The sequence below is a fragment of the Plecotus auritus genome, assembly GCF_963455305.1.
Source record: "Plecotus auritus genome assembly, chromosome: 1".
Lineage (NCBI taxonomy): Eukaryota > Metazoa > Chordata > Mammalia > Chiroptera > Vespertilionidae > Plecotus > Plecotus auritus.
The window spans coordinates 56,964,108-56,991,044 of NC_137770.1; the positions used below are offsets into that span (position 1 = coordinate 56,964,108).

General features: G+C 40.4%; 1 protein-coding gene across 2 annotated transcripts in view; it reads left to right on the plus strand.

Moving 5' to 3' along the window:
• Positions 1-1,232: 1,232 nt before the first annotated feature.
• ALDH1A2 (aldehyde dehydrogenase 1 family member A2) overlaps positions 1,233-26,937 on the plus strand; it is a 96,155-nt gene continuing 70,450 nt past the window's right edge. Inside the window, exon 1 of one of the 2 annotated variants that reach the window (XM_080649334.1) lies at positions 1,233-1,568. In XM_080649334.1, coding sequence (XP_080505460.1) covers positions 1,452-1,568 — 117 coding nt within the window. In that variant the 5' untranslated portion in view covers positions 1,233-1,451. The remainder of the gene's footprint in view (positions 1,569-26,937) is intronic. The other variant, XM_080649335.1, reaches the window with a different exon arrangement.

The window sequence follows — 26,937 nt, forward strand, 5'->3', positions numbered from 1 at the left end:
GAAAGTTATTTCTATAGGCCTAATACTAAAATGAAATATTCTGTCTATTTCTATTGTTTAGCAGCCAAGCACTGAACATCAGGCAGTTTTAGGTACTGAAAATATTTAAGGCAAGATCTTGTCTGGCTGACACTTAACACCCAAAGAAATGGGGTTCTCAGGGCTCTGAAAATGGCATTTAAGATAAGAATCAGTAGGCTCCTGTTAGGATTATAATGGGAGGAGGGAAGTGCCCTACAGAAATCTTTTCATTTGGACCCAAATTTAGTCCACTGAGTCCTAAGTCCATTCTGGTATGGGGTCGCTGGGTTCTTGACGGATGGACACTTACATGCTGACCTTAAGGCGCCCACAAACGAGAAGAAGGCCTATTGGAGCTACGGAAACACTTAAAATAGGGGGTATAAATATGGAAGCTGAAGCCCAAGGGGGTAGTTAAGTGAGGGGTCCCATGTCCAGCGGGATGATAGCTGTTAGCGTGAAGAACAAAAAAAAAACCACACTTGTATGTTTGTGTGTTTTCGGGTGAGGAATGTAAGTGCTGGAAGGAGGGATCCCAGAAGAAAGATTATAGGGGCAAATGAAACGTGCAACTCTGAGGAGCTTTTGAGGACCGAGGCCCGCCTCCCCGGCGCAGCCCGGACAGCCTGGCAGTCCCAGCCGGCAGAGGGCAGCAGCTGGGCGGGAGAAGCCAGCCCAGGGCCCGCGGAGTCGCCCGGCTCGCGGGACACTCTTGTTGAGTGTGGGGCGAGGGACTCGACTCATCATTACCCGCCCCGACCCTGCGGCCAAGGCGAACCTCGGGCTCGGTTGCGACATTGAGGTGTGCGGGGGTTCGCTGCGGAGGTCCCCGCTCCCCTGCCCAGGGAAGGAGAGCTGAAGACACCCCCTCCCAGGCCCCCGGGAGGAAAGGAGCGCCGGAGTTGGGAGGGCCCCCGGCACGCGGGTGGGAGGGGTTCTCCGCACCCCTGCAGCTACGTCCCGGGCTTGTCCCGCCGACCCCGCGCGCCCCCCTCTCACCCACTTCTGGGGCCACGACCCGCCCCCGCCCTCGCCCTCGGCCAAGGTGTGCCTCCCGCCGATGCCGACCTGGCCAGAGCGAGGCCGCCCCGCTGCTCTCCGAGCCCGCGAAGCCCTGGGCAGGTTCGCGCTCCGCCGTCGAGGAGGGCGGCGTGGGCGTGGGCGTGGGCGTGCGCGTGGGCGGGGGCGGCTCCAGCGGCCGGGGCGGGGGCGGGGGCGCGGACGCCCTTGACCGTGGGCGCGAGCACCAGGCGGCGGGCTGTATGTAAATCGCTGCGCCCCAAGTCCTAGGTAGGATGGACCAGCCCCCGCGCCCCGGCCCTCACGTCCAATAAGAAGCGCCCCCGCTTGACACCTGCCTATAAACAGGCGAGCGCCCGCCGCCCCGCGCACAGCCCGCAGCCCGCACCGCCACGCCGCGGGGCGACACCATGACCTCCAGCAAGATCGAGATGCCCGGCGAGGTGAAGGCCGACCCCGCCGCGCTCATGGCCTCCCTGCACCTCCTGCCGTCGCCCACGCCCAACCTGGAGATCAAGTACACCAAGGTAAGCGGCGGCGAGGGGCCGTCCACGCACACTCTCGAACCTGCCTTCCGCGTCTTGCGTGATCTGTTAGGGGGCGAGGGTCGGGGGTCGGGGGCCGGGTCGCCGGGGCCAGCCTGTCACCCCCGCGCAGCAGAGGGGCGCCGGGGCTCGGGGTGGGGGCTGCCGAAGTCCCGTGGAGTCTGGGGACACCTCGGGGACTGACCACCCGGGAAACGCGGCGCACAGGGCTCGCCGTCAACGGCTTTTTCCCAAACCGCATCCGCTGCTGCCTTCCATCCGATTCGGGGTCGCGACCGCTTCGGGGAAGGCGTCGGCACCGCGTCGGCTCCTCCAATGGGGAAGAAGGGCGTCCCGCCAGGTTGGTCCCGCAGCCTGGCTGTGGCTTCTGGGTCCCCCGCCGTCGAGGGCCGCTCGGTCGCCCGCCCCGCGGGTCCTCGGGGTCCCGACGGCGGGAGGAGCGCGGGCGCTGGCTGCCCGCACAGGTTTCGTGGGAACCTGGCTGCTGAGCGCAGTAGACCCAGTGTCAGCGTCGCATCGAATTTTGTAGGCAGTGGCCGTTTCCCTGGAAAACTTGGGAAGTCTTTTCATTTGTATAAATCAACAGGCTCGCTTTGGAACTGAAAAAAATTACTCTTTAGAACGAACGCTGACATCTTGGGTTTGCCAAGCAAGAATGTTTTTTGTTGCACCACATTAAAAAAAAAAAAAAGAATATGTATTCGCTACCTAGTATAAATTGAATTTACTTTCTTTAAAAAAAAAAAAAACTCGACATAGAAACAATTATTAATTACGCATATGGGGGAATTAGAGTGTTATAGCATTGGGAGGGAGAGATGGGATTTAAAGTCGTGTTTCTTGAAGTTCATTTTACAGTTCTCTTGTTTGATTTTTCTCTTTCTTTCCGTTGATTTCTACTCTAAACTCCCGATTAACTTAAATACACACTGAGCACACACAATATGGTTAAAGTTGTTTTCCATCATGCTTATTATACGATAAACTAAATTTTGTCGAGAAGTAAATTGTTTGGTTCTGACTTAATGGGTGAAAAAAATACACAAAACAACATCGGAATATTAAAATTTTACTTGCTTTGAGTTTTAGGTTACAAATCAGGGTGGTTCCTGTTTTGAGTGCCAATTTAGATGAATTTGATGTACCTGCTAGTTTTTTTTTAGGTGGCGTGACAAATTTTTGAAAGCTCTTTTAATGAGAGGTCGTTAATGGTTACAGCCATTTAGGCATCATTTGCATCACTATAGTGCCAATGTTTGGCACATCTCTGGGTGCAGGAACAAGCGGGGGAAAGCCTGAAGCATCAAGTTTTGTTTTAGGAGGGTCTCTAACCTCTTCAGCCTCACTTTAAAATTATTAAGAGGCAAGATCTCCTTCTGAGAGAGGACCTGATCCTCAGCTTTGGGAGGGTTTGATTTTCGTCTCACTTTTGATCAGATTCTCCTCACAGCCCTGAAAGGAGTTTTAGGTATGCAGTAGGTATCTCCGAATTTCATTTGGAAACTCTTCCAGCTCTCTTTCCCTCTAACTACCCCCGCGCTCTTTTTTCTCTTGTTCTCCCTCAGTAGGAAAGACAACTGATTTATAGCTAATTGAAGTCTTTAATGTGGAGTCATTTCACTCAGGGGAGACTTTTATCCAGTATCCGCTTTCCCACTTATTACAAAGAAAAACAATCAGAAATGAAATAATGGATTGTAACTTGATTCTTTAATTTGTGGGGAGGAGGCATCTTATTTTTGGCTTGACAAACAACCCTCATAAACACTGAGTAGTACTCATCTAAAGGCGACCTCTTTTCACAAAACCTTGTAAAATCAGGTATCTGTGAACATTCCCAGCAGCTTTCCTTCTTAGCTCTTTGGTGAGACTTTAAAATTTTCTGAGACAAGCGTTGTGGGCATGCAGCCTTTTTAACGCGGGGCAGAAGCTGCTCTTTGGTAGCCGAGGGTAATGGCGAATGCTGTTTTACTTAAAAGGAAAATAAGATGAATGGGAAGTTTTTTAAAAACTCACTTATGCTCACAAGTGAGGGAAATTATATTAGCATTTTTAAGCAGAAGAATGAATAAGGTAGAATGGACAGTTAGTCCTTTAGAATAGTGATACCACAATCACTAGGAATTTCTAAAAGGGTAATTAGTAGCTAAAAATTATTATGCTAGAGGGCTTGTTTCATAACACATAGGAAACAACAATGTTTGTATCAGAAAATGGTACAAAACAAACAGGTGGATCCTCAATCATTTTTGTCTTGTTAAACAAATACATCTTTAGTGAAGGCTATTGCGGTAGGATTTTAAAATGTGATTTTGGGACCAACATAAAGTCGCTACTGAGAATTTCAAGTAGCATGCATCTAGGAAACTTTGCACTGGGATCTTGTATTATTGTATTTATTCACCATTCTCTTTCTTCCTAAAACTATTTTACTTTTTTTTTTTTAAATAAAAGGGGAATGAGGGAGATAATTAGGGGGAAAAGTTACTGCCTTTGTTTGTTAAAGGTCCAGTGAAAGTGCTCCAAAATTAAAGTTCAATCTCCAAGGATGCTGAAAGGGCTAACCTCCCGGTTTGTATGTATTGACTTTCAGGCAATTACATTTAGTTTTGAAAATAAGCCTGAAGGTCCACTACCCATTTTAGACTAATGATCAATGGCAATACTATCTTTGGAATATGTCTATTTTTATTCTCCTAATAAAGCAAGCTAGACCTCAAGCTTTAAAAGTGATTTCTTATTAAAGAATATGTTAAACAAACAAATAAGACTGCATTAGTCAAGAAAGTGTGATAACAGCACCAACACAAAGGAGTGAGTGGACTACTTTGAGGTAGAGAGAACGGATACTTTCTTACTTGCATGCTAAGAGGAATGCTTAACAGCTAGCGTAAGAGTTTGATTGCTTTTAGCTATGCTTTTATGAATTAAAATTTTTCTGAGTTGTTTCTGTTTTATCAGTCTAGTTTTTAGAAGTTTTGTATAGCTGAATATATCACAGGAGCATACACATTGTAAAATCAAGCCTAGTACTTTACTGACTGCCCAGAACTGCAGAAAAGATCTTTTCCAGATCCCCAGGTCTTTGGGAACTTTAATACCACCCCTACCTTCTCCATTTTCTGTATCATCTCTCCTGGCTTTACTAGTCCATCTGTCCCAGCCCCCTCCCGCCCCCCCAACCCCGCCCCGTCACTACTCCACTACACACACACACACACACACACACACACACACACACACACACACGGGTTGCACTCTTTCCCTGTTGATCACTTTTTCAGTAAGAGTTTATGCCCATAGCTAACAGTAATATAAAGTGTTGTGTTTTACTCCAGCATCTGATTCCGTGGAGAGCTAGAACAGAAGGAGGAAGGGGGGCATTTATGGGGTATTGACTTACTAAAATAGAAGAGGAAAAATAAAAGGTAATCAACTGATAATCAGAGCTGATGTGCATGGAGTAACTACTATTTACTCTTTTGTTTATTAAATTAACAACCTTTTATTGAACATCTGTTTTCTGAAGTCAATTTCAAATATGAATGGCTATGTTTCTAACAACTGTGCTTTCCATTATGCTAGCTGGGCTGTGGAAGCATTGAGTGCCAAAAATTAGTTGTCAGCCTGGTGGTAGTTAGGTTGATCAATGTAAAAATAACAAGAATGACAATAATACTTATAATGCTACTTACATTGTTTATAGGGCCTAATGGTTTACCAAGCACTTTCATATATATATCTTATGAAGGAGAGAGAGAGTAGGAAGAAGTAGGAAAAATGGATAAGGAAAACCTTGGCTTTGACTTTTAAAAATTGATAGAGCACTCCTCACCATACCCTTTGCTTTTCCTAATAGTCACATACTTTTTTCTTTTTAAGAGAGAGAGAGAGAGAGACTTCAAATCTTCATTTTTTGTGTTGCTTCTATTGCAAACATGGAGAGAGTATGACTTGGCCTACTCCTCTTAAGAAAGAGCTACCTTTTGTGACTTCTGATTCCCTAACTTTAAATTACTATTTTTGATGTTTCTATGGTTTGTATGTCTGAGGCAAGATTGTTGCCTGTCCTAGGGATCATTTCTTATAAGATGGTGTGGGTCTAGTTGCCTCTAATTGAGATTGTATGTCTTGATTATAAATTATTAATCAAACTTTACATTTAGAGGGGAACTTACATTAAAAAAACTTTTTGCAATTGCACAGCTTTTTGATGTTTGTATCATCTCCATTTAACACAGGGGAGCTGACCAACTTCATTGTAAGACTTGAATTAGGCCCTTCTCCTGGGGTCCTGCCTGCCCCGATGCCTTCTGCTGTATGGGCTTATGTTACCATATCGAATCATCAAGTCCTTTTTATCTATAAAATGAGGAACCAGTGTTTACATTTCAGGGTAGAAGATTCTCTGAGGAGCCTATTCTGTGAGGTCTCATTTCCTTGTATCCAGACTTAAGAGAAGCCAGGCATGCATAATTAGTTCTCCGTTGTGTTAGACAAGCATCTCAAATACCAACATGCACAGTTCTCTCTCAAGTCTTTCTCAATTTGGGTGGTGGAATACAAATACTGATGGATATTTTTGCCTTTTTAGTTATTTTAGTGACAACTTGCAGGGGTCAGCAAACTACAGACTGTCTACCTAATTTTGTAAATAAAGTTTTATTGGAACACAGCCACACTCATTCAGTTACATATTGTCTGTGGCTGTGTTTGTATTACAATGGCTGAATCAAGTATTTGCAACAGAGACCATTTGGCCCACATTTTTGAAAAAGTTTATAAAGCCTTACCTTAGATAAAGGAAGGCTCTGAATTAAAATAGGCCTTTGTTCTAATCTTGATCAGATATGTGCTTAATTAGCTATGTGAACAGTTATGGATGGTGTCTTCCCTTAGGGGGTTTCTTCACTGGGTATCAATTTCTAGTTGTCAGTGTGAGAAAGTAAATGGCATATAATGACAATCAACCAAGGACTAATCCCATTTCATTTTTGTAAAGTGATCATTACATTTGTAGTTCCAAATTAATGGAGGCCCATTAAGAAATATCAGAGTTGTATGAACAATAAAGTTTTACAAACAGGCCAATGTTTAGTATTCTGTTTATTTATTTAATGTTTAGTAGTTTAATTAGTCATAAGAGTAATATTCTGCATAGCTTGTATGTTTACACCGGATTTTCATCAAATGGGATCCCTTGGAGGTTTCCCGACCAAGGTATTATTTTTACCAAAACGTAACCAAATCAGTTTCCCAGCCAGTACAGTCTTGAGCCACATAATGGTGGTTAGGCCAACAAGAGACTGCATTTACTACAGTGACCCCATAAGATTAAAATGGACCTGAAAAATTCCTATCACCTAGTGATGTCATCGCCATCATAATGTTGTAGCCCACGGCATTAATGTTTTGGCCATCTCAGCCCATCCATACTCCTGCTGTCAGCTAGAAGTGGCTGGGGGTGTCCCCTGGCTCACATGACCCACGGCACAGTATGGTCCTGAGTAGAGAGGGCATGAGCTAGCGTTACACACTGGCTCACTCTTTATTGGTGAATTCAAAACCTAAGAGTGGGAACTTAAAGTATGGGAAGATAAAAAAAAAACAAAAAAAAAAACACCCACAACAAGTAGCCTAAAGTAGTTACCTAAATCAATCAAGATCTCTAAATCAAAGGAGCCTAAATGGGAGGAGGTGGACTGACTCTTTGTCCAGTCCCATGACTGGAATTGTGTGCATTCCAGATAGCCTTCTTAGAAGTGTTGCCTCTTTAAAGTGGATGCCTCAGCAATCAAAGCTTAAATCAGGCACTTGTATTATAAAAAGGAAAGCCAACAGTCAGGGCTTAAACTGTAAGTACTCATGTGTTTGTGATGATGCTGGTGTAAGCAAACCTTCTGCCCTACCAGTCGTATAAAAGTAAAGTACAGCATACGAAATATAGTCAATAATATTATAATAAACTAGAGGCCCGGCACACAAAATTCATGCACTCAGGGTTGGGGGGGGGGTGGAGGTCCCTCAGCCTGGCCTGCATCCTCTTGCAGTCCAGGAGCCCTCGGGATGTCTGACTGCTGCGGAGGAGGCGGGAGAGGCTTCTGCCACAGCTGCTGTGCTCGCCAGTCACGAACCCAGCTCAGGGCTTCTGGCTGAGCGGTGCTCCCCTGTGGGAGTGCACTCACCACCAGGAGGCAGCTCCTGCATTAAGCGTCTGGTGGTCAGTGTGCATCATAGTGTTCAGTCAATTTGCATATTAGCCTTTTATTATATAGGTTGTATGCTGCCAGATGGGTAGTAGACTTATCAGGGTGAGTACTTCATAAGGGATGTAAATGTTTAATTACTATGCTGTACACCTGAAACTAATATAATATTGCATGTCAACTGTAATAAAAAATGAAATTTTAAAAATATAGACACAGATGACAGTAGTAGTCTATACCACCTCGGTTTGTGTAAATTCACTCTACTGTATTCACACAAGATCAAAATTGTCTCACAATGCATTTCTCAGAACATAACCCCATCGTTAAGCAGTGCATGACTGTATTTTAATAGTTAAATTAGGTATCTGACACTTGTATGCCAAAATTCAGCATTAATATGCCTCAATATACCCAACTGACTGGTGTTTTAAGTCATTTGTACCAAGATGTTCCCAAGTCATTGATGCTTAGATCTAGGAAGTATGACAGCCTGTAAGGACATTCTCTGAAGGAAGATACTATTTGGAAATGGGAAGGTATATTAAGTTATATAATTTAAAACTGACTAGACTTTCACTGGTCCTGACTGCCCAATTTTGGGGCACTTCACCTGGAAAAGCACCATGCAGTGACTATTTTGAAAGTCCTTCTAGCACTTCTTTAATTTTTTTAATTTGCTGTGACAGGTCATTTCAAAGCCAGTCATTTCTCTTCAAAGACCAAGTCTAATGCATATAAAAGTGATTGCCAAAATGTCACTTTGATTAATTTTTAATTGCCTTTTCAGACATATCTTTGAGCTCTATTCCATTTTACTGTTCAGATATATAAGATTCTTCAAATTGGGAATTTCTTATCTCTGGCATATCTCTATTGCTTGTTTTTGGCCCGAGTTATGTTCAAGTTGTCTCTCTTCATAATCTTAACTCTTAGTGAGTTTATTTACAGCAAGTCTCTGTTGTGTCACATGATTTGGAAACACTTCCAGACTTTGAAAATTTCAGTTGGAATAATAATTGGTCTCTCAGCAAAACTTCACTGGAGCTAACACAGAGGCTTACTGACTTCCGTAGATTGTGATTGAAAATTAGACTATCATGGGTGAACATTCTAATTTTTGTTATAGAAGGAAGCTTTCCTTTTCCTCCAGTTCAGCTCTGTTACTACCAGCTCTGTTTCCTTTCCTCACTATAGTTTGATCTTTGGAGAGCAAAGTAGCAGTTTCTTTATTCCTACATCTTTGGAAATGCCGGGGTTCTTGTCCTAGCCTTACAAAGGGTTCAGCAATCTGGAGAAAGAAGCTGCACATAGATTCAAGAAAGAGTCCAAGGACAAAAGATAATTTTGAAAGGCATTGGGGGTCAGAGGAGCTTCAGGTAAAGGAACTGAAAACTACTCCTTGTCTAAGGACCCCATGCTATTTATTAACACAATTTGTCCTAAGGCAAGGTGGAGACATACACTTCAAAGGGTAAGGTTTATAGAAGCATTGTCAGTTAAGGGAATAGCCTACAGCTGTTCAGGTGTTTGGCCAACAGGAGGCAATAATATGCAGATTAAGATGCTCTGAGCTGTCTGGCAGCAAGCAATAATATTCAGGTTTGGGGGAAATGCCGTTTAGCTGTTTCAACAGGTAAACTATATATGTGGCTCAGCCCTTGTTGAGCCTCAACCTTTTGGTGAAACTCTTATAATTATTCATGCTGGAATTGGTTTCTGGCATGGAGAGATAAAACCTATTGTCCAGGTGAACCTGGAAACACCTGTCTCTTATTTAGAAGAATTTAGGATATCATCAGTGGTACCAAAACACTCTCCAATCTATATGTATAAAAGGCTAACATGCTAAGTGTCCATCCAAACATCCAACTGGTCGCTATGATGCACACTGACCACCAGTGGGCAGAGGCTCAATGCAGGAACTGCTGTGATGCACACTGACCATTTACAAAGAAACAGCACCACAGACCTGGCACTGACAAACCAACACTCGGCTTCTCCCAAGTGGGACACAGGACATGCCACCACCCAGGAGCAATACCCCACCAAATTGCAGCCAGTGCTGCCAAGACCCCATGGTGCAAAATATGGCCCCAGCCCAGCCCAGCCCAGAAACAGTTGCTGTGGGCACCAGGTAATGATGTCACATAGCAATGCCCAGCTTTTTCTTCCTAAGGACTAGCCTCCTTGGAGTTACTTCAGCCTAGGAACATGACTTGCTTTATAGCCAGGTGGAAACATTTTACACTGTAACCAAATGTCTGTGAAGCATTTTTCCCATGCCTCATCTCATTTGATCCTCACAGAAGTCCTGGAGTAGGTAGATAGGAGACTCGATAAAATCCTGTTTTCTTTTCATTAGCCAAAAAATGGAGATTTAGAGAGTTTAGAAACTTGACCCAACTGAAGAGAAGTAAGAAATGGTGGACCTTGAAAATGACTTCAGGTTTTCTCACTGCGCAGAATATAGTCAAACAATGCTGTAGTTAAATATTTTACTCTTTGTTCTCCCTGTGTGATCTACAATAATAACCTGCTTTGTGTTGATATTTACTGCTGTGTTGCTGACAATTACCTGAAAGAGAAGTTAGGGTGCTTCACTGGACTGGAAAAAGTTAAGCTAAATCAGAAAGCAGGTCTAATTAAGCAAGTTTATTCTCTCTATATAGAAGGCTAAGTTGACTCACGCATGTGCAATACATATAAAGCTCTCGCTGGCACCAATTGCACGCTTGTCATTTCGACCTGTCATTGTTGATCATGAATTTGGTTGACACTTCTATTAAAGAGAAAGGGCGAATAGTGATATTAAAATATTTCTTCTAATTAATTTCCTTTCAATGTGCATGAATCCGTGCACTGGGCCTCTAGTCTTGATTATAAAATATAGGGAAATTTTTTCAAAATAATTAAAAGATTATATTTTTGTATATTTTTCTGATACATAATTTTGATTTGTCTAGCTTAAGTCTTCTGATTTCGGATCCAGTGACTCTTAAGGGTTTTTGCCCCAGGTCATTTCTAGAGGTTTCTTAAAGATTAAACTGAGTCCAAAAATTGGTATAGGTTGTATGCCTCTTCCCACAGGTTGGATGGAAGCTGTCTCCCCATAAGTGGATCTGGCAAAATATGGCGGATTTAGTAAACCTACTAACAACCAAAAATAAACTATTTTCTTCCTCCCCATCCCCAGCATCAAAACACACACTGGATCTGTGGGCTGAGGTGTGAGTAATGATGGAGAGTTAGGGTGGGAAGGAAGAGGGGAAATGACACCTTGCCTAAGAAGACAAAATTATGAAGTGTCTAAAGCATCTACAGAGGATAACTTAAAATCTTATTTCCCTACGTGTGAAAGATGGACTTCCTTTTTTGGGAGGAGATCAGGAACCAATATGAGGCTGGTTAAATTCTCTAGCAAGCCTGAAACCAGTGAATTCTGCCTCATTTATATTTTAGAATCTGATACCCAGTGTACCAATGTAATTTGATTTTCACAGGGAAGGTTATATCTAATTGTATTATCTTGGGGTCATTTTTATTTTTAACTGCAGCTAGAGCTACCCTTTTGCTTCCCTGAATTTATTCATTCTTTTATTCATTTGACATTTATTAGGGCCTCTTGTGTACAAAACGCTGTTAGTCACCATCTGGCATGAAGACACATAGATGTGGACTTTGTCCTAAAAGAGGCTGGAGAGGAGTCCCACTTGGGTATGGGGTGAGGCCATGAAAACAGTAACTATGGTACATGATAGGAGATGCTAAATGCCTGAGACAAGTGCACTTTAAGCACCTCGAAGATTCAGAAGGTAAAGAGGTATTTGCTTCTCAGCAGATCACCAGCATAATGTATTGTTAGACATTACAGGAAATGAAATGTTTCAAACATACAGAAGACTATAAACAGTAATATAACAAACATGCCTATACCCAGATTTGTTAGTTCTTAACATTTTGCAGTGTTTGCTGCTAATTTTTTAAATTTAATAAATCTTTATTGTTCAGATTATTACAATTGTTCCTCCTTTTTCCCCCATAGCTCCCCTCCACCCGTTTCCCACCCCACCCTCTGCCCTTACCTCCCCCGACACTGTCCTCATCCATAGGTGCACGATTTTTGTCCAGTCTCTTTCTGCACCCCCCCACACCCCTTTCCCCCGAGAATTGTCAGTCCACTCCCGTTCTATGCCCCTGATTCTATTATATTCACCAGTTTATTCTGTTCCTCAGATTTTTAATTCACTTGATTTTTAGATTCACTTGTAGATAGATATGTATTTGTTGTTCATAATTTTTATCTTTACCTTTTTCTTCTTCCTCTTCTTAAAGAATACCTTTCAGCATTTCATATAATACTGGTTTGGTGGTGATGAACTCCTTTAGCTTTTTCTTATCTGTGAAGCTCTTTATCTGCCCTTCAATTCTGAATGATAGCTTTGCTGGGTAGAGTAATCTTGGTTGTAGGTTCTTGCTATTCATCACTTTGAATATTTCTTGCCACTCCCATCTGGCCTGTATAGTTTCTGATGAGAAATCAGCTTACAGTTGTATGGGTGCTCCCTTGTAGGTAACTAACTTTTTCTCTTGCTGCTTTTAATATTCTCTCTTTGTCTTTTGCTCTTGGAATTTTAATTATGATGTGTCTTGGCGTGGTCCTCTTTGGATTCCTTTTGTTTGGGGGTCTGTGCACTTCCTGGACTTGTAAGTCTATTTCTTTCACCAGGTGGGGGAATTTTTCGGTCATTATTTCTTCAAATAGGTTTTCAGTATCTTGCTTTCTCTCTTCTGGCACCCCCATAATTCTGATGTTGGTATGCTTGAAGTTGTCCCAGAGGCTCCTTACACTATCTTCATTTTTTTGGATTCTTTTTTATTTTTGCTTTTCTGGTTGAGTGTTTTTTACTTCTTGTATTTCAAATCTTTGACTTGATTCTTGCGATCCTCTAGTCTGCTGTTAGAGCTCTGTATAATATTTTTTTTATTTCAGTCAGTGTATGCTTAATTTCTAGTTGGTCCTTTTTCATATCCTTGAGGGTCTTGCTTAATTTATCTGCCTTTTCTGGAAAATTCTTGCAAAAGCTTATAACCATGGTTTTGAACTCTATATCCAGTCATTTGTTTTCCTCCATTTCTTTCATTTGTGATCTATTTCTTTGTCTCCACATTTTGGCTGCTTCACTGAGTTGATAGAGTGGCTTTGTGTACTAGGTGTCCTATAGGGCCCAGTGGCTCAGCCTCCCCAGTTACCTGAGGTGGACACTCTTGGTGCACCCCTTTGTGGGCTGTGTGCACAGTCTTGTAGTTAAGCCTTGATTGTTGTTGGTATCACTGGGAGGAATTGACCTCCAGGCCAATTGGCTGTGAGGACCAGCTGTGTCTACGCTGGGAAAACTTCTGTGCTGGAGACACCATTATGGGAGAAGATTTGCAAAAGCCTCTGTGCTCAGCTTGAATGGGGCGGAGTCTCTGGGCAGAGCAGACAGCATTGGTTTCCCGTCAGCCCTGCCCTAACAGGCCCCTGTGTCTCAGTGTACCATGGTAATCGCTGCAAGCACCTCTGAGAGAAAGCCGCTTTCAAGTTCCGCCCGCTGCCAGATAGTCCAGTTTCTCCCTGAATGAGTCTGGGTCCCCAGAGTCTTGCCCAGAACTGGAGTTCAGTGCAGTCGGGAGCTTTTGTCTGCCTCCCGTTTGAGAAAGCCAGTCACGCACTCAGTTGCCAGTCCTCTCCGCACGCACATCTCAGTACCTCTGCCTCCTGCAGCTCTTCTGAGTCTCAGTGTGCTTTTCTCTTTCCTTCTAGTTGTAGAATTTCCACTCAGCCAGCCTTCATGTGGTTCTGGATAATGTCCGTTTTGTCTTTTAGTTGTAGTTTTGAAATTGTTGTGTGAGGCAGCAGTTTAGGCGTTTATCTATGTCACCATCTTGGTTTGTCTCTGCTAGTTTGTTTTTAAAAGAAATACACTGAAACTCCCCTGCGAACTCCACTTTTCCTCTCTACCTCCCCCTTCCTTCCTCAGAGCTATTTATCTTTCCCATAGGTGTGTGTATATGTATTCACAAACAATACATGCGGCTGTTTTGCATGTTAAATCTTTTTATATAAATGGTGTATACATTCTTCTGCAATTTGATTTGTTTGCTTAATATATTCAAGATTCACCCATGTTGTTGCATGTACCTGCAATTGATTCATTGTCATTGTTGCACAGTGTTCCATTCCTTGGATATATCACAATATTTAATTGTTTTACTATTGACATTTAAGATACTCCTAGCATTTTACTATTACAGTAGTGCTGCATTAAACATTCTTGAACACATCTCCTTATACACCTGTGTGAAAGGCCTTCTAGGATATACCCTTAGAAGTGCTATTGATGACTCACAGGGTATATGTATCTACAGCTTAATTACAGATGACCAGGTTTCTGTCCAACACAGTTATACTAGTTTCCACTGCCACCAGCAGTATATCAAAGTTCCCATTACTCTACATCCTCACCTATACTTAGAGTTCTCATACTTATTAAATTTTGCCAACCTGATGAGTGTAAAGTTATCTCACTGCAGTTTTAATTTGCATTTCACTGATTTCTTGTGAGGTTGAGCATCTCTTCATATATTTATTGGCCATTTGACTTTCTTCCTTTGTGAATTGGTCAGTATATAATTTGCTCATTTCTGTTTGTGTAGGTGTGTAGACTTGTGGTAATTGTTATATGTTCGGATTATAATTCTTTAACAGTTATATACTATGTGAACATTTCCTTCCCCCTGTGCTTTTTCTTTCTTCTTCTTTTCTAGTGTAATTGTCATATAGCTTTAAATGTAAATAGAGAATTTTTCTATCTTTAAAAAAATGTTTAGTGCTTGTGATGTCTTGTTTAGGAAATTCATTCTTATTCCAAGTTTTTAAATATATTCTTCTACATAGTCTTCTCAAAGTTTATTTTTATTAAAATTTTTACCTTTTGCATTTGTATCTTTATCCACTTGTAATTGGTATTTGTTTATGTATAAGAACACAGATAAATCTTAAGGACAAATGATGCAACATATAGTAAAGTCAAACGATATTAATGTGTCAGAAATTTTCAAAATTGTATTTTATGAAATTTTGGAATAAGATTAGGGGGTCCAGAATGTGTGTTTCTTTTCTAAGCTTAGTCTTCTCCACTAGGGGAAAATTTCAGAAACTAGTCCTACGTTGGTGGGTGATTTGAATACATGTTGGTTTTCCTAAACTAAGAGCAGAAATGCATTCCATAAATCTACCTTAAGGTATCATTGTAGAAAACTCTGGGTTACATGATCATTACAACTTTTCATGTCAAGACTAATTTCCCTACTTTTCTTACATTACCTAGAACAGAATATGTGCTCAAATGTAGCTACTATTGTGTTTCTTTTTCTCTCTCTCACTATCACTCCTACACACACACACCACCCACTTTTGAAGGGCTATTACCTGGTAAACAGATGAATTATTCACTGTTTGCTATTTGTTTTGGGAACTGGAGGAAAAGTAGAGAGATGACAATGAATATAATGTGAAAAAGAATTTCTAATAGAAAGACCCTTTTTCTTGAGCAACTGATTCAATACTGTGCTTTATCTTGCTAGTTTAGAGAATTTAAGTTATTCCTTAGCATCAGGCTTGAAAATAACATTACTTTGTATTTTGTTAATGTTTTAACTTACTGTGTTTTGAATCAAAGCAGGTGTTGTACACTCATTCACCTATGTGCTTGTATTTTGTAAGCGATTTGATCTGTTCATGTGTGCATCTAAATCAGAAGAAGCTACTGAAGAAGAATGAAATTTTCAAACCTTAAAAGGGAATCTAGTCCTTCTGTGCATGGAGTACTTATGTAATAACTAACAGGGTTGTCCCCATACTTTTTAAAGAAGGCTGAACATATATTCTCTGAATGCCCATATCACTTGTTTGTACTACTCCTAAATGGTACAAATTTTGTCTCGTATTATATTTTTTGTGTAACTCCCTACTCCTGAACTGTACTAGATTGTACACTCCTATTCATCGTGGTATTTCTGAGCATCTAGCTCAGTGTCTCATAGTGTAAATGCTTAGGAAATATTCATTGAATGAATATTTGTTATATTCCACAGCTTTTATTATTAATACATTTCCAAAGGGCTTTTCACATGTGACTACATTTAATAATTGTGGCAGTCCTAAAATGTGGATATTATGCTGACATTCCCATTTTATAAACGAGAAACTCAGACATATTAAAGTTAAATAATTTTTCCAGGCTCACTAGCTAGTAGGTGACAATTTCAGAACTCAAATAATCCTTTTCTTTTCCTGCTCATAACAATAAGAACAAACACAAGAATCACAACGAAGGCAATAAAATTTGAGCTCTTAGCTTAAAGCTCTGCTGAGTGTTTTGCTGGATAATCCCAAACTCAATTCTCTGAATATAAATTCGAAATTTAATTATAGTTGACATTATCATAGCTACTATTAGCAACAATTTCAACCTGACATAAAGATGAGAATGCGCATACAAACCAAAAAGAGAAAACTATTGATATAATCAACACTTTAGGTATGAATCACCTGGGCAGGTGTGATTCTTTAGGCTGTTATAAAGAACTGTGCTTTTAGATTCTTACTGACTGGGTAGTCAGTCACACATGGCCCTTAATAACACCTGCTTGTTTGTGTTTTCATTCAAAATGCTCTTTTCTTTGTTATGGATATTAGATTCCATTGGGAGTGAGACTGTGGAAAGCGAATATATTTCACATTCTTTTTAAGGATTCTTCTCCTGCCATAAACCATCATTTGTGGGGAAGACACTTGTCAGAGAGATGGGTGGATATCTTCCATGTTGTCTTTTAGGAGCAATCCTTTCTCACTAAGGCTTTACTGTTAGATCTGTCTGTTACATGTAACCTTAGGAGGGGAATGCAGAATAGAGAAATAGAGAGGGGCCCCAAAACTCATGCAATATCGAAACTTTAATAGAGTTTCAGTGACAGAGGGTGGTGGGATGCACAATTAATGTTTTGTAGTCAATGGCTCAAAAATCCTATCTAAGGAAACTGCTGCCAAGTTGTCTTCTAAAGCCAGACCTTAGTCTCTAGATTTCTGTCTTCACTTCTAGAGAGAAAACATTTCTCTTTCTCCTCTACTTCCTACTTCTTCTCATCTTTTTTCATCTCTGTTTCTATTTTTTTACGCACTGCGCTTCTCTTTTGCTTCCCTAAGTATTTCTCGCAGGACAGGCTCTTAATGACTCTCCTTCCTTGGTTAGACTATTACCTGTTTTCATAAAATGGCTAGTTATGCCTGGGAACCTTTGTAGTCAGCTCTTCCAGCTGTTGGCCTAAATGGTCCTTAGGGAGACCAGAAGCAATGAACCTGGAATAACCACATCTGACTTCTGTGAGCCCTCCTGGGAATTTAGTAATTACTTAATGGATTGAATCAGTGACATATACTATTCCAGATAACACCCTGGGTTGCATTAAATTAACCTTCACAAATGGATATTTATTGGTGTACTCTTAAAAGACTACATGTGTTGGCTGTAATTGCTCTTCCATGCTTCTCCACGCTGATAGGTATTTGCATTGAGTGAAAAATTTCTCAGATTAGAGCCTGGGTGGTAGTTCTAGCCATTTAGTGATGTGTGTGATTGTGTTCAGCACATTGAGCATAAATCCTGTCTTGTAAACAGCAGGGAGACTAATGAGGTTTGCCCACATTCTGGTGTCATTACCAGGAATTCCAACAGAAAAAGAGAGGGCTTAGCAAAGCAGTACACTAATCAGAGGTTTTTGGAACTCTTGATGAGCTGAATTAAGGAGAGAGATTGTTGTTCAACATTTAGTACAGACGCCTACGTACAAATATGGGTACAGAAACTACATTTAGCTAAAAAAAGAAAGCAAACATTTTGCTTTTAATGAAGTTGCCAAGTCGCTGACTCAGTTCCACAGAGAGCTAATGAGAGGCTTATTTATGAGTGTCTCTAATTATGAGTGGTATAAAGAGGATGGCTATTGAAATAATGAAGTTGTTAAAATGATAGCACACTTTTTGCTTTCTTTGAGCTCCCCATTATTTCAGCCAACTAAAATTCACACCAGTTTTAATCTTACAATTTTTGGAGTGATTCTGCAGGGTATTTTTTTATAGCGACAAATTACATCTGAACACAACAACTCTTTTGCAAGAAGCTTTCCCAAATGTGTTTGTTTTAGATTTATTTCAGATCTTTATTTTTATTATTATTGTTAAATAACTTGTACGTTTGATAATGTCACATCAAGGGATCCCGAGGAGAGTAGTGCACAGAAATCTCCGTTAATGATTCTCCTTATACAAGTGAGTGATTGAGCAGTGCCATAAAGATCCACTGGAAATCAAAATACTTGTTTTGCTAAAGACTTATAGGACTTGAAAGTAGAGTGGTGACTCCCAAGAGAATTCTTCCTTTAAATCTTAGGAAAAATTGATTTTAATACTTGGCAAAGTGGTGGAAAGAAGAGGCTTGTTGGCACTTCCAAAGCACATCAGCAGCTTTTCAGTGAGCCTGGGCAAACTCGGGGGAGAGGGAACTTGTCAGAAACTTACAGCTCTTCACTTGAGTCTAATAGAGACTTAGCACTTTGCAGGTCAGTGCCACTGCTATTTGTCTCTGACCTAAGAGATCTGGAGTTCTTCACATCAAAACCACATCTTGCTGAGCAGAGATCAAACGTAGGAAGGTAAAGATCCTGCCAGTGATTTATCATGCCAGGGAGAGTGATCAGGCCATATGGGGCCACTGCGAATGAAGTTGACATTCCGGCAGTTTCTCATACAGGTCTCACATGTAGTGATGGTGAGTTTTTCTTGTAAAGGAATTCCGGGTCAAGTGGCAGCTTTCAGTGGTGTTTCTTAGCAAGACTTACCTCCAACATGAGGTTTGTTTCAAAATCAAGTCTTTGCAAGACTTTTTAAATATTTTATTTACATGGCAAATAGGCATTTCTTGACCAAATATTTGAAGCTTCATTTGAGCCCAATGTCTCCTTTTCTTCTTTTTTTTATTTTCTGGGAAGGTGCCTATAAAAAAAAAAAAATTAAGGTCCTTTGAGGTCAACAACAACAAAAAAGCTTTCCCCCCTAAATATTAGATATGAATTAAAGGTAATGAAATTGACTCTGTAAGTTATGTGCAATTAGGCTTTTTAGTTCAACATCACATTTTATTAACTCGGGGGCTTTTGGAGTGAATAATTACAAATATTACAATATAATTCTGGGGTAAGGGAAGGCAACACATAGACCTTTTTGCATATTTGTGATGACCAAGAGCAAAGAGGAAGAATTTAATCATTTAATTACAAAATAGTTATAAGTATGTTTGAAAATATTTGCTAAGATTTGAGTCAAGAGCAAACATTTTAATTTTAATTCAAAAACAAGTTAACACTCCCTCTCCTCATTTAACTGTATCAACAAATACATGAGAATGATAGTGCTACATGAAATTCAGCTTGCTTTTTGTTATTATGACAAACAAATGTTTAGTCTCCTGTGGAGAAATCACTTATTTATTGGTTCAAAGGCCTCTTCAACCCTAGGATGTGCACTGGGGTGTTCCAGCCCTCTTTGCACAGGATGTTTGCTTTGTAACATAAATGAAAGATGGTATTGGCCTTTAAATGTAGTAGGTCATGACATTAACTTCTAATTTAACTGAAGATTCAAGTTGTCCCTTTTGTGTTTTACTTTTTCTCTTCTTAATGAGATGGCCATAGATGGGATTCATTACCATAAATGGAATGGGCTTTGGTGGTCAGAGCTAGATCTCATCCTGTAGTCAAAATTCGCTTGATTTCCTGAGGTATCTATCAGTTTATCTGTTTATAAATTGGGGATTATTTTGACTGATGAACTACTTCAGCTCTGCAGGGAGCAAGTTTAAGTATAATAATGAAATGGAATTTCTCCTAGTTTTCACTTGGCATCCTTAGAACACATAAACATCCATGAAAACCTGGTAGGGTTGCAGATAAAATGTACAGCATCTAGTTAAATTAGAATTTTAGGAAAATAATGAATAATTAAAAAGTATAAGTATTTCCCATGACTTGCCCTTGATTTGGGACATACTTATACTGAAATTTAATTCATTGCTTTTCTGAAGTTCTTATTTAACTGCACATCCTGTATTTTTATTTGCTAAAACTGGTAACCCTAAACTGTTATATACATGGTTTGTGACTTTTATTTGTGACGAGCAAATAAACATAATTTTAATGTAAAATTAATTGGCAATAAATATAAAAGACCAAAGGAATCCTTTAAAATTGTTGCACTTGAATAAAGAAGAGTGTAGTAGACTTTTTTTTTTTAACCCTAGCAATACTAGTGAATAAATAGGTCAACTAGGGCCCATTGTAAAGACAGCTTAATCTCCTAAATGAATTGCTCCAACCTTTTAATTCAAAATCATACAAACAAAAACATGAGATAAGCTGGGTGCTTTTTCAAATGGGGACCCCTGTGGCTTTGAAAACAAACATTTCAGCCTCCACCCCCTCCCCCCAACACCCACACCCACCCTCACTAGCCTTTCTGATGTCTTCCATTTGCAAATGAACAGGCTGAATTCTGAGAAAGACAGAAGACTAATTAAACCTGGGGAAGATAGGCAAAGGAACATTTGTTTCCAAGCCCCAGACAAAAAGAAATCATGTTACATGAGGTTTTCTTAAGACTGACAGGAGGGAGCCAAAGCCCTTTCCCGTTTCCTCTTCTCAAAGCACGTTTCCCACACCCTGCACAGCCCCTCTCAGAGCAGGCCATTCTGCTGTGTTTGAACCAGCCTGCTTCAGCCTGTCTTCATGGCCAGCAGCAAAGGGTAGCAATCAGAAATTCCAGGGGACCAGTTAACAGCTTGGATGGCCTTCACAGTCCTTACCTTCTCCCCCCATCCTTTTGCCCAATGGGTCTCTGATGGTTTGGCAGACAGGTCTTAGTTACTAGCCATAGAGAGAAGAATAAATGAATGAATAAGCAAACACAGGACAAGGAGTGACTAGCTTTAACAGCACTACTAAATTGTCTGAATTGATTGCTTGCATTCAGAATTAGAATCAGTTAAAAGTTTGAGTGCACGCTATGCCAGGGTTTTTAGTAATCAGGTACCTTATTTAATCCTCATGACCACCGGATGACATGGTTTTATTATTTTACAGATGACAAAATTGAGCCACAGGAAGTTTAAATGACACACCCAAGTCATACCATCTAGTAATCTTTATACATGTAGGAATTTGACCCATTAAGAAATCATATGAAAGCAATGGGGAGGCAGAACTTGACTTTAGGACACCTTTGTCCATCTTTGTGGTTGAAGAAGACCCAAAAGACCTTCATGAGATTCAATCTAGGTGCTAGTCAAACCCGGGAGATGGAAACATCGGGCAGTTTAGGTCTATGATAGAGACATCCTACCACAAGGCTTGGAATCCTGAATCAAAGGGAACACTAGGTCTGCCCTGATTTGTACCACTAGCCCCTAGAATTACCCCAGAGCTCTCTATCTGAAAGATCCAAGAAGCCTCATTCTGGGAAGCAGGCCAGCCCCCCGTGCCCCCTTACATCACCTCCCAGTGTATTTGTCCCCGGAAAGGCTGGCCAAACTGAACTGTCCTCTGGGGAACATGACTAATGACCTTTTGTCTTTGTACTCTCATCAGTGTCCTTTCACTTTCAGAAACAGACCTTGAGGTTAGATATATGTGACAGAAGCTGAGTGGATCTTCGCTACCTAACTAACTGCTAATGTCCTAACTTATTTCTGTTTATAACTCCACACAATTTGTGTCATCATTGCATGCTAGTATAATATGTTGGGCATACAACATTTATTTTAAAATATTCTGTCTGGCACAATCACTTTAGATTAATATTTAAAGCTCTTTTAAAATGTTGCCTCTAGTTTCTTACTTCTTTTGACCTTGGGCTGTCTAAATACTTTGAAAGTCTAGTTTGCAGTTTTTTCTAGTGAAGTCTTCCTTTTTCCCGCCTTTCAGCCTAGGATAGGAGGGGTTCAGGGCATACAATATTGGGTCCAGTGTTCATTGATTTAAAATTAGAACTAATAAATTAGTCTTTGTCAAAACAAGCTTTGTAAATTCATGGTTTTTTTTTTTTTTTTTTTTTTTTTTTACCAGTAAAAGATTACACCTATTGAACAAAGGCCATGGCTCTATAATATCAAAACATTGACTTTAAAGTAAAAAATGCAATCAATCATCTAGGTGTTTTCCTATACAATGCCATTTGGGTGGTTTTTCACTTTTTAGCCAGATGTTTTGGCGTGAAGCAGAGTGAAGAATGGAAGTCAACAGAACCACTTTTGCTCTACCTACCTAGATATTTCAATAGGAGGACATCCCTCCATAACTGATCTGATCATTTGCTTCATCATTTTACTTCATACAGATAACCTGTTAATTAGAAGTAAAATAAGGTGAAGATTTCCTCATTCAAGTTAAAAATACCTTTATTACCTTTGATTATAATATTCAATTATATGTTACTTTGCAGAGTAGCATACTGAAGTGATCATCAATATGACTATTTTTATAACAATAGACATTTAATTTCATATAGTTAAATGATAGTGCTGTCTATTCTTCATTGTCCATAAATCTCTAAAGTACATCTGTAGAAACAATGGATCAATCATGTAAAAGGAGATAACCAATATATGACAAATCCTCAAACTACTTCTTTGTTCTGCTTACTTAAAACGAATTGAGCTTTTTTCTATAAATAGATCAATGTGGTTATTGATTTGCTATCTGGTACTTTCCTTTGATGAACCAAAAGCAGTTTAGTGGCTAGGTGAGTAAAATTCAACACTCCAAGGCACAGTCTACTTCAGGGTTTAATACAAATCATTTGAAGCATTTACTATTAAAATAACAAAACATTTTATTACTGAAATAAAACATGGCAGCTTTATGTCAAAGATTCATTGAGGATAGGAAATTATCTACACCTAACTGCCAGTAATGCCTGCTGCTTTGAGAATTCCTCAGGGGTTTAGATTCCCCAGTTAGAAAATTCATGGCAGCCTCTCTCTGTAGTCACAGCCACTTTGCTGTGGGCCAAGGAAAAGTGTGGTAAATCTGACTTGTCCTGGATTACCTTCCAGCTGCCAAAGTGGCCAAGTGATGTGGCTTGGCTTGCATGGCGAAGCTTCATGGTTTTGAATCTTTATCCAAGTAATTGCTGAGATTTATAAAACAACTTAAAGCAACTTTTGGATGAATCGGATTCCTGTTAACAGTCAATCTGAGTTCCTTATCCCATCTTCACTTCTTTCCCCCTTACTATCACTTATTATTTTTTTTTTTGAACACTGATTACATGTTAGAATGTGGGGGAAATCACATGAAGCCAGGAGATCTTTCTTCAAGGAACATAGGAAAGGGAGAAACTTCCACTTCAGCCAGCGAAGCCTTAGGCACATTCACATGTTATCTCCTTAACTGTGCATCTGCCTGGTAAGGTGGATAGGTGTCCACCCCCTCCATTTTTACAAAGCTGAGAGTTGGAGAGTCTAAGATCCTTCAGGATTACATAAGTGGTAAAAGCAGACGTGTTTAAATGGACGTCTTTCAGCTCTAGTATCTCCATCTAGTTTGTTCTATAAGGAATATAAAGGAATACATGCTAAATTAATCACCTCACTCCTCAGTGAATTTCCTTATTTCCATACTTTGTTTTACATGCATACACATAACCCTCATAACACTGACCTTTCATGATTGACTAAATTAAGCAATTTCAGTCTCTACACTTGTCTTGGGGAGAATAGACTTGCATGTTACTTTGTTATCCTGATGGTCTCTTTTGGAAAAAAAAAGTATAAACCAGCCCAGTCACCTTGAATTGGTCAAAAAGCCCAACTTTATGATCTTTTTTGTTTTAATCAAGGGATACACCCGTGTACCCCATTCATATTTCAGACCTCCTCTCTTGGACACTGTGAAATAGGCATAATGCCTTTCAGGCTTGGGAAGGGACACTTTTGTTCGACAGAAAGCCTTTGTTGCAGTAGAGTATTATGCTTGTTAGAGTTCTTAAAAGCATTCCACCAGAAAGGGAATAAAACTTCTCAGATGGAGAAATATATGACATTTCCTGCCCAGGTGCCCAGAATCTAGGATGCTATGAAATATTTATAAAAGGAAATTGTACTCACAGTTTTTTTTTTTTCCCCAAATGCCTGTGTGGAGTGTCCTAATAAAGTGCCATTATGAATTTTTGTTTTAATTCCCTTAGCTGGGAGAAGTAACTGAGCCAAACATCTGTGACCATTTTATAAAGACTTTGGCATTGGATGCCCTTTTCTTATTCAGCCTTGGATACCTGGATTCTACAGAGAAAGGAACATAGGAAAAAGGAATCACTTTGATGCAGTACAACTGTGATCAGCTCCTAAATCAGCCCAGGTTGGCCATTCCCTTTTTTCTCTGCTCATCCAAAACCAACCCTCCTGGGAAAAGTCATTAGAACAGGTTTTGAAGTCCCTTTCCTGGACCCTCAACCATAGCCCTGTGGCTGTAAGAGTACAGAACCGATCTTTACAGCGCCCAGGAAAATGATTTCCTACCTGAGAATCACAATAGTCTGGCTTCTGGGTGTCGTCTGGCAGAAGTCCTGCCTCTGCACCTGGGAGACTGCAGCCTGTCCCAGGACTTCACCTCCAAGCAGAATTGCATCAGGAATGTAAATCACCACGTCGTCCCTAACACACTTTGCTTTCAAGAAAGGAAATGAAAAATTATTTTGCAGTCACCTGTGTTGATTGTGCTGAAAGCAAAAGGGAACGAAGCAAAATTCCTTGTGCTGAATAATTTTTAGGGGACACAGTGAAAGAGATGCGGTGGGGATTGCTCATAGTCCCTGGCCAACCATCAAATCTGCTTTCTAAAAAAACCCATGCAAAAATTAAATTTAGAAAAATCACTGGGATGCGAATCAGGATGTGGGGGTTTCCAATCCCTGTTCTGCCACTAGTGGGGTGTGTGAACTCGTGCCAGTCACTGGGTTTTTGACAAGTTTATATAACACTTTCCATTTGCATATATTGAAGGCCCCTTCCAGCTCTGTGAATAAAGTGGCCTCCACTATATTTAGAACAAGAAAAAGGTATTCATTTATTAGTGCATTTTAAAATAGTGCTTTAGGGCCTAGATGGTTTTGCACAGTGGTTAGAATGTCGGCCTGTGGACTGAAGGGTCTCTGGTTTGATTCCAGTCAAAGGCACGTACCTTTCTTTGGCTCTCCCCCTCCCTTCCATTATCTCTAAAAAAAATCAATGGAAAAAATGTCCTCAGGTGAGGCTTAACAAAATAAGTAAAAATAAATAAAATAAAATAGTGCTTTAATAAGCCTTGGCTTTAAAATATGATCTAGGCATACTCCATAGTTTCAAAACAAGAAACTAAAACCAGTTTGTCTGTTTTTTTTTTTTTTTTGGGGGGGGGAGGGTGGGAGGTTTCCAGTTGCTCTTGGTGATTACTTTGCACAGGTTTTTAAATGCTTGTTTTCCAGCGAACTTTCTCTTTTCAAATGGTATCTTCCTAGTACATAAGTTGTGTGATCAAGTACTAGACAGAATTGGAAAAGGAGGCAGTCAGTTTTTTTTTCCCATTTTTTAAGGTATTACATGTGTACATATCTTCCCATTGCCCCCTGCTCCCTCCCCCTCCAACTCCACTCCAGTCAGTTTTGAACCTGGAGGACAGACTCTGCTATGGGCATGGAGATATGTTATTCACGTGGTTAGAGAAGGAGCAAGACAAACCTAGTGTCACAGAGCTTGGGGTGAATTTTCTTATGGAGCGCCCACTGGTGGCCACATGTGTTCTATGGACAGTGCCTTAGATACCCAGCATTAGAACTAGGAAGTCCTTAGGTGGGCATCTTCCCCAGCTGTTAGTAGCTTTCTAAAGTGCCAAGTTGAAAGTATTCAACTGGAAAGTGTCAGGATCAATTATCCCCGTCTGCCCAGGGGCTGGACAGAAGATTTGTCCCTGCCTTTGGTTACCAAGTCCAGTTCTCTCATAGGCAGAGAAGCAGGGCTGGGGAAGCTGGGAGGTTTGGTGAGAAACCTGCAGGACATCTTGTGAGAAACCAAGACTAGAACACAGCACTTCACCTCCTCCTCCCATCAGGCAGGTGTGGTTCTTTGGCTGGGTTTCTCTGAGGCGCACAGATTCCCTGACTAGTGTTTTATAAGATTAGAATATAAAATAGGTGATCTTTGGAGTATATTCATAGTGGGTATTCCATAAATACTTTTGAACGTTGTGACCACATCGTATTATTGGAGCTGTTACTGTATTGGCCTTCCCACCACAGTGCTGAACATTTATTTCAAGGACAGGGGCTGATTCTTATTTATTTCTGTGTCCTTCAGTGCCTAGCATAGTGTCTAACATATAGTAGGTGCATAAGAAATGATTGTGAATAAAGGAAGAATTAATGACTTCTAAGGAGATAGAATAAAGATGCCAACTGCCTCCCCTTTCACATGTAACTTGTCCTCCTTTCTTCTTTTCCTGCTCTCTTTTCAGCTCTTCCCTTTCCCCCAATCATCAGTACTCTATGAGTATTGCTAGCTTTAATACACCTTTCTAGAAGATAATATTTCTTTCATTTCCTCTCTTCACAAAAATGAAAGGTGACATGTCTTCATTGTAAAGAAATGGCCTCAGCAACTTCTGGAAAAACTCTCGTGGTTAATCAGTTACTTTTAATATAAATATATATGCTTAATGCTGAATTACATTGTAAAACTCCCAGGCTGATTTATGGTCTCAGTCCGCCTTAATTAACATCGATTCTAGAGAAATAGTAATGGGAATGGCCCTCACAATTGAGGTTGAACAATGAACTCTCTGGGTGTTGTCCAATTTGTAACATGATTTACATGAAGTGAGCCCTTCCCTTCCCGGATTATCCCTTTTTCATCTGGTGTTTAGGACGGGCTATATATAACCCCTAGATAGGAACATTTGCTGTCAAATACTTTTGCTGATTTAGAGCTAGGCCACAAAATGGTCACTATTAATAAAGGAGG